This window comes from Drosophila pseudoobscura, chromosome 3 (genome assembly GCF_009870125.1).
Source record: "Drosophila pseudoobscura strain MV-25-SWS-2005 chromosome 3, UCI_Dpse_MV25, whole genome shotgun sequence".
NCBI classification, from domain to species: domain Eukaryota; kingdom Metazoa; phylum Arthropoda; class Insecta; order Diptera; family Drosophilidae; genus Drosophila; species Drosophila pseudoobscura.
In genome coordinates this window covers 15,684,558-15,692,890 of record NC_046680.1, presented here as the reverse complement: position 1 = coordinate 15,692,890, position 8,333 = coordinate 15,684,558, and the positions used below count along the sequence as shown (strand labels likewise).

The following is an 8,333-nucleotide window of genomic DNA, read 5'->3' as shown; positions in this document are numbered from 1 at the left end:
CTCACTCTCACCATCTCTCAGAGTGTTTAAAGTGCCATCGGAGTACTTGAGAACAATTTTTTCAAGCATTTTTTTTCTGCTGTGTGTCCCGCTTCGACGCTGAAAAGCGTGCTCCGATTTTTGTTATATGCATTTCTAATTAGAAAAGCATCAAGTGAAGTATGCCATTAATTTTACATTTGCGCATTTCAAGTGCGGCCCGCCCTGCCGCTGGCCACTTGAGAAATGGGCGAGGTACTTGACTGCAATTCCGAGTCTCTCTCGCTCCTCGCTCTCTTTTTTCTTTTTGTGGCCCTATTAATTAGTTGCAAAGCTTCTCTGGAACCGGCATTGGGGTCAGGTCAATCGAACTCTTTTGTGTGTGTGTGTGTGGTGGAGTTTCCCCCCGCTACGACCCGCACTAGCTGCAGCAGCAGCCGTTTGATTTACAGCTTAATCGGGGGCCTGGTTCTTATGGGGTTTCCTGTCGCATCTTTCCATCATTTTAACACAATTTGCTTGGCAGTGAAATGGAAATTTCGTTTCCACTCCCATAAATTATAAATAACTTAATCGTGTCCGAGCGTATTGAACCGTGAGGCCCGGCCGAGGCCTGTGACCCGGCCGAAACGAATCGAATCGAATCTCACTTTCAGGATCTTGAGAGGATTCCAGAGAGTTCGTCGACGCAGTCCTCCACGTTGATTAAGATGCTTCAACTTGACTTCACTCATGTGTTAACATTATAGTATAAGTAGTAATGCGATATTTTCTGGTTAGTTCTCCCTTTCCCCCCCACCCCACCCTTCCTCTGGTGCTTCCTCTCTGTGTGCTTGATTTGCTCATTTCCGGTTCACTGAAATTCAACTGGATTCAACACACACACACATGCATCGATATGCATGTATATTTCCATGTGTGTGGGTGTGCGGTGTGGCAAGCGATATTCTAATCGGATTTGTATGCTTGTACGATATATGAATTATGGCCAGACTCGCATGCGACAAATGCTGCTCATTTCTGTGCACTGGCCACGAGGTAGGTGAATTATTAAACCAACAATTAGCAGTCAAGGTAATTATTGCATATACTATATGAACAGTGCACGAGTGAATTATTAAATATCGAGCCTGCAAACAAGCTCCCAATTCGGAATTACTCCAACGCGCATAAATCAAACCATGATTATGAGTATATATAACAATTGCCGACTTCATGACCCTAATCGGTTGCAGCAGTTAATTAACATTGAATTTCATTGCTATATGGTGAACACGCCCTGCATATCCCAGTATGACTTCCTCCCCCCAATTTGATTAATCTGCTGTGCTGCCTCAGAGGAACACCTGCTAATCATTTCATCCGCTGCCTTTGATGTTGCTGCTTTCTAATTAAAACGAAAGCAACAGATAAGGAATCATTTAGACAGCCAAATGGAAGACGAAACATGCGCAGACTTTCCAGCGGCTGATGCTGATGATGTTGCAAGTTCTAATTAATTACGAGCACAGCATCCCGCCACCACGCGTCTGTGAGTGCGGGCTGTTTTCATTCCATTTCATATTTCGTCTTCATACCTACTTGCACGGAACTGCAAATTTTAACCACACCGAGCCTCCTAGAAATTGCAATTATCTTACCCCCAACATATTGCAGAGCTTGTGCCTTCCGACAGGTCCAATATTGGACTTGGTTGGGGAATAGAGCTTCAATGGGAGCCCACTTCCCCAAGGGGCAGCAGACATTTATCGAACATTTCTTGTCCATTCAATGGCAGAATTTCGGGATTCGGGTGGAGAAAATTCGGAAATGCACTCCATGATACAGGAACTAGGCAGGCACACCCATGCAAAATTCAATGGGTTTGATATTCCAGTACAAATTTGTCACGGCTACATACGGAAGCCTGCTTCCAGGCTCTTTCCGAGCATAATTTGCATAGATTGTCGGACATTCTTGTTCTGCCTCCGCCGAGGAGCGACGACGCCTTCGTAATGACCAAAACAAGAAAATAAATGAATACGATTTCTTTATCTGGAGGACATAAAAATACAATTCTCAAAGGTGCGCTATGCATAAAATAAAACTTAATACACGAGTGGGGGAAATCACAAAATGCCCTCGATAATGTGGCACTGAGACTTTGGTGGTTCAAAACTGTCTGGCTACAACTTAAGTACGCCAATCGCTGAATGTTCTTTTAGACTACGCGGGCAGACGTTCGATTTGGATGGTGGCATGCTTCATGCGGTACTCGGGGCCGCTGACCAGCTGCGTGGCCAGTTGCAGGATGTCCTCGCTGTTGCTGCCCGCCTCTGCAAAGGATGGGGGGGGAGGTTCAGATGGGGTTCTCTCAGTTGCGGCTTGGGGGCGGGCTTACCTGTGACGAGATGCACCATGAGTACTCGGTGCTCGGCGGTGTGCTGCCACACATTCAGATGATGCACCGATCTGTGAGGGGCGGATAAGCACAGAGTAAATAATGAGCCGTTGTCAACCCACTGCCACTCCCACTCCCACCCAGGACACTCACCTCACACCCTCGATGCTGGCTAGCTGGCGCTGCAGAGTCCGCAGAGAGAGGTTCTGTGGCACGGCGTCGAGCAGGACGGCGACCGACTCGCGGAAAAGCGGCACCGTCGTCAGAATCACAATCACCGAGAAGAGCAGCGTGCACAGTGGATCCGCATACTTGGCGCCGGGCTGCACGGGTCGCCAAATTGAATTAGCAGAGAGCAGTCAGGGCGTGTGCATTAATTGACTTGTCGTCTAGACAGGGGCAAGAACTCACGCAGAATTTGATTAGAACGGCGGCCAGAAAGACGCCAATGCTCTGCACCAGATCGCCAATCACATGAATCATGGCCGCTCGCAGGTTCAGGTTCTCCTCCATGTCCAAGGGCTGCGGAGGACTCATCTGTCGGCTGTTGGAAGGGGAATCGAATCAGAGTTAATGCAGTTTCAATTACAGCAGCTGTCAACTGAATTAATTTCGAATCACTTGCAATAAACCAAACTATTAGCAGAACACCGCAGTCTGCAAAAGGTTTCTATCTATCAACCGCGCGGATGTTTTTGCTAACTCGAATTCGAACACCGCGGGCCAATCGCTGTTTCACTTGCCGTTGCTGTTGTCGTTGCAGACGATGAATGCAATTTAAATCAATATTTACCGTTCATGGTTGGGCCTCCCTCCTGTCCCGATACACTCGAATGGCTTCGAGCCATTTGATATAGCCACATTATGGCCATTTGCAATTGTTGCTCTCGACTCTGTGGCTGTCATCAAAGAGCCGTCGCTGCCTGCGGCTAGAAGCGCGTAGGAGCCCGACCGAGAGTTGGAGTTTGAGTCGGAGTGGCTGTGGCTGTGGCTGTGTCCATGTCCATGTCCATGTCCATGACTATGACTATGACTATGACCGTGCCCATGTCCATGGCCGCCAATGCCCAGCCAGGAGCCATGCAAAACGAACATCATCCTGGAATTGGGGGGGATAGAAACACTTTATAGCGGCTCTTTCAATGACTTGAGTAGGAGAACGCAGCATACGGTTCGTAGTTCCTGGCCAATTGAACCTGGTTGAACAACTTACACAATATTGATGGCAATGCCAATCCCTGATATGGACATCATCACATTCACATCCAGCACAAAGTCCTGGGTGTATATCCGTTGAATGGCAACCACAACGAGTATGCCAGTCAGGAGCCAGATACCCAGTATGGAGGCCAGAGCACCGACAACCTCTGCAAATCGAGAATAGAAAATCATCATGAAAATGGTGTTGAGAGCCGGCCAGGTCAGGGAGCAGGGCGCAGGAGGTATTGGATTGCCGTGTCCGACGGCCGACAGATGGATTTGCTCGACATAAATGCAATTATTGCGGGCCAGACTTCAAACCGTCAACCAGCTTAGGTGAAGGGAGTCCAATTGGAGCATAGGATGGCTGAGGTATTAAATGGAAGAGCCCGGGTGTCCGTGCGGCAACAACAATCCGACAACAAGTTGTCCACTCATTAGCATAGTGTCGACCGTAATTGGGTACTTACCATAGCGTTTGTATCCAAAGGACATGCGCTCGTCCGGCGGTCGGCCGCCCAGCCAAATTGCAACCAGCCCGATGACGAAACTAATACAATCAGTTGCCAAATGGGCGGCATCGGTCATAATCGCCAGGCTTCCGGCCACGTACCCGCCAAGGAATTCAATGATCTGCGGTCATTCCCATCAAGCGTGGTTATAGTTGAGCATAGTTGTTGTTGGTGTTGTGGGGGGATGAAATGTATCATAATTAAATCAACAATGCGCACTCCAGCCACAAGCCAAAGGAGGTATTTGTGTGTACGTAACCGTGTCGCTGTCACTGTCTCTGTCTCTGTCCGTGTCCGCGTCCGTGTCCGCTTTCGAGCACTCACCATGAATATGCAGCAGAGGGAAATTGCGAGCAGAATTTTAAATTTGGCCTCCTGTGCCGATTTGCTCTTTAGGTTCGCACCAAATCCCGGCTGGGAGCTGCGGCATTCCCTGTCCGCCCCCATCTCCATCTCAAATTCCATTCGCGCTGCAGTGTCATGCTCGTGCTCCGAGTGCTGCAAGTGACCGCACAAATTGCTTATAAATATGAACGTGTGTGCGAAGGGGCGGAAGCCGCGAGTACACTTGCGGTCAACATATTGGGACACCCCCACCCCTCCCCCTCTATGTACTTATGAATGTATGTATACCTGGTTGTGGACACTGATTAAGCATTTTTTCAGAATCCCTTCTGGGCCATGACTTGTTCTGTGGAAACCTACTACTATCTGGCTGATCCCAGCTGTACGGATGTATCTGCCTCTGTGCCCTTGTATCTATGCATATAAATAGGTCGTGGAGCACTTTCGTTGCATACCACAGAGGGTGCGCGCCTAACTGCTCTTTCGGATACTGCCTTAATTATTAACAATTAGGTTCTGCTCACCAGATTGCTGGCACTTCCTTCGCTGCCGCCCAGCAGCGGAACTTCCCACGTCTGCTCTTCCAGATCTCGGATAACTTTACTTCCTATTCCTGCCACTCGATGCGTGCTTGCGAGGCTGTTGTTGTTGTGGTTGAGGTGCTCCTGGTGGTGGGGATGGTGATGGTGGTATTTTGAACTATCGTTGGTCAGATGAGCGGCTCCCCTGGCAGGCAGTCGGCTGTCATGGAGCTCCTGCTCGCCGCCCGACAGCGGCTGATTACCATCAAAGTAAGGCGAAAACCTCTCATCGTAATCATCTTCATGGGGCCCCGTGGGGGCCTCGGCGCTGTCGAGCTTTTGATATTTTGACATGGTCTCGGTCTTTGGTCTCTGGTTTCGGTTTCGGTTTTGCGGTGCTCTTCTCTCTTTGATAATGTTATTTGTGTGTGTTTGTGCGCCTGTATCTGTGTGCGTGTAACTGCACTGATTATAGCCTTTGTTTAGTTAACACAATGTGGGCATCCCATTTATCATAATTAGTGTGCGCACTGTGCCCCGGCATCTGTTAAATGAAATCAATCTGATTCAGGCATTACCCGTACATTCGCGCAGCACCCTGCCCGCGTCCTCAGGCAAGCGTATGTGAGTACATTCTGTGGAAATGTGGAATTGTTTAAATGTCGGGATGATTCAACCAAATATATATGTATGTCTTAAAGCATTTCGGCCTACTTTGCTGCTTACATGCGAACTCCCATAACCCCATGGATTCCACAGTGGTTTTCTTTTCTGGGAAATTACCCCTCAAGTCAAAGAATAAGAGGATTCAATGAGACCCTCCATTTGTGCTACAACAACCTATTTTTCAAGTATTTATTCAGGAGTACACTTCCACTTGTTCCACGCTCCAGGCAGGGATTTGAACCACATGCAAAACCGACATAGTATCTGGTCCTACTTTCGGTGCTATCGTGTGATACTGTGTACTCGAGTCGATTCGTTGACAGTTTCTTTTCAACCTTTGTTTGAATGCTTATCAGCGATAATTGGTTGTTTGCATGTGTGTAGTGGTTATGTTTCTGGGCCTCTTGCCGCTGCCGCTTCAATTTTTTATCGTTCGGCTTGTTTTATGTACATTTGTATGTGGTCGCTCCACTGCCTTGGGGCACTTAAGTTGCGATAAGCCCCACGTTTCCCCCATTGGGGTTGTCAATGCGGCAACAGCGAAATGACTTGGAGACTTTGATTAACTTGTTGGGTCCCGCTGGTGCCCACACACACACACACACACACACACACACACATAGTACGATACAACTCCACTCCACTTCCAGTTTTCCAGAGTCTGTTGCTCCGAGAGCGCAAATACTGTTTCCAAAGTAGGGTAGGGAGCACTAATTTATTGAGGGGCAGCCACTTGAAGTACATATACATACATATGTATGTAGCACATATATTTGCCTGGCGTCTCTCGATAAACCAACGCGATAAGATAAGCCTTGTTGGATCAGAATCAGCGGCGGCTGGGGCACCTGGGAGATCGAAAAGATCGCGTGGAATTTCCACTCTAATGCGAAAGCTGCTTCGGATGGACTTTCCCAGCGACAGTGTTAGGGAAGGGTATGCTCCGAGAGCTCCCTTGGGCGGCTGACACATCAAGGAAATGTCCGCCCTAGAACATTCCCACTTAGTCCGAACAAGGAAGATGTCCCACAAGAGGGGTTTCTATGCACACACATCGTTGGTACACAGTTTCTACACAGACATAGGAATTATGTTATATATTCTGACTAATTCCCATTGAGTATTGATAAAAAATACGTGCGTCTGGAGTACTGACGTACTCCCTATACGCTCCCAAGCCGACCGACCTTGCGGGCCTTGAAGAGAAGATTTCGAAGCGAATTTATTGTTGACAGTTGCTCTTTGATTTGTTCTTGTTTTCGTTCCTATTTCGGTTTCATTTAATTTCCATTTATAACAGCTTATTTATGGGGCCGGGCAGAACTGAGAGCCGAACGTGCTCGCGGTGGCTTCTCGTGCTCCTGGCATATTTTCCATTGTTATTTTTAGTCTCAGGGAAATGGGAAATGGAAACAAAAACAGAAACCTACATTGACGCTGGGGGAAAGTGCTAGGCAAATCGAATTTGCATTAACTTTTCCCACACCGCCCCTGCTCTCTGATGGCGGTAATTGCAATAAAAAAAGGCCAAATGCTAAAAGAAAACACACAAAAAACCAGCGACTAAGAGAAGAGAGAACGTGCATTGACCTTCTCAACAGGTTTTACTCTCCCAGTGCGTAATGAGCGTGATTAGCGCTCTCTTCGCATCAGCTGCAGATGCTGCTTGCAGTCTGTTTTTGTTATACCCTAGCAGAGGATATAATTGTTTTCACCAGAGAGAAAATAATTTATGAAACTAAAAAGTATTCTTTACATCGAGCCGTAGGAAAATATACTGGAATATCGCACAGCTTTCGTGGAAACGAGCGATGCGCAAGGAAAGGGTACGCAAAGCTTCGGCACCCAAGGCAAGCTTTTGTCTGCCAGCACGTGAAGCCGGCTGCTGAGTCAGAAATATTGGTGGGAGAGGGAGAGAGCGCAACAGCGATCAAGGGCAAGGGAGTGAACGAACCCAAAGCCCAAAAAAGCGTAATTGAGATGTTCCCATTCTTGACTATTATTATTCTATTCACTGCATTTTTCGTTTCGTTCTCTAATTCGTAGGCTTGCCTTCGACATTTTGTTGATTACTTATGTAAACACCGAGAAATGACGAATGATATTTACAGTTGAGTCGGCTTCGTTTTTGTGATTTTTTTCAACCTGTAAGTTTTTTGTCTGCTGAGAACCACTAATTTACACTCTGCACATTGCAATTCGCATTGATAGCGGTTTTTAGATAACTTTTTGATTGCGTTTCCTTCGGAGCCCGACAAACTCTTTTTAGTTTAACAATTTACGATCGTAAGTCGCAGCATTTCTCGCCGTCAGAAAGCAAGCGCGCACGTTGTCAGCGACGCGTGAAGTTCAAATAAGCAGCGACTACGGACGACGACGACGCAGCCGACTACAGTTAGACCAGACAAAGAGACACAGCGAAAGAGAGAGAAAGGGAGAGCGAGAGCGTTAGCGACTAAAAAGAGAGCGTTTGGGCATTTTGATAGCCTCCCGAATGATAATCACTGAGAGGTGGCGCTCGGCTAATGTTCTACGCCAAGATGTATTTATTCAGGGTGAAGCATTTGAGTCGCATAGTTTGTTTGGAGGTTCTCTTTTTGTGTCACAAACATAGCATGTACAAAGTATAGCCCATCTCGAGTACACGAAACAACGACTTTTGTATTCTTTGGGAATATCACTTTTAATAAGCAAACAGTTTTGTGGGATTCCCCACATTCAGAGTGCGAT

General features: G+C 47.4%; 1 protein-coding gene across 3 annotated transcripts; it reads right to left on the bottom strand.

Moving 5' to 3' along the window:
- Positions 1-1,991: 1,991 nt before the first annotated feature.
- ZnT41F (Zinc transporter 41F) lies at positions 1,992-7,980 on the bottom strand. Of its 3 annotated transcripts, none has more exons than XM_015184748.2 (10): positions 7,713-7,978; positions 4,941-5,572; positions 4,396-4,569; positions 4,030-4,192; positions 3,573-3,726; positions 3,153-3,458; positions 2,771-2,903; positions 2,513-2,682; positions 2,360-2,430; positions 1,992-2,294 (listed from the first exon to the last, which is right to left on the bottom strand). In XM_015184748.2, exons 2-10 carry the CDS (start codon positions 5,289-5,291, stop codon positions 2,185-2,187), a joined length of 1,632 nt encoding a protein of 543 aa, XP_015040234.2. In that variant the 5' UTR covers positions 5,292-5,572; positions 7,713-7,978; the 3' UTR covers positions 1,992-2,184. The 3 variants fall into 3 exon arrangements, with proteins under 3 accessions (XP_015040234.2, XP_015040233.2, XP_033233644.1); XM_015184747.2 differs by having other exon boundaries at positions 7,749-7,978; XM_033377753.1 differs by lacking the exon at positions 4,396-4,569 and having other exon boundaries at positions 7,713-7,980.
- Between the last annotated feature and the right edge of the window lie 353 nt (positions 7,981-8,333).

Excerpts from the sequence above, each read along its gene's own strand:
- ZnT41F (XM_015184748.2), bottom strand. The coding sequence starts at position 5,291 with ATGTCAAAATATCAAAAGCTCGACAGCGCCGAGGCCCCCACGGGGCCC. Across the intron at positions 3,727-4,029 it reads CTTTGGATACAAACGCTATG|AGGTTGTCGGTGCTCTGGCC; the intron begins GTAAGTACCCAA and ends CTCGATTTGCAG. Across the intron at positions 2,295-2,359 it reads CATGGTGCATCTCGTCACAG|AGGCGGGCAGCAACAGCGAG; the intron begins GTAAGCCCGCCC and ends CATCCTTTGCAG.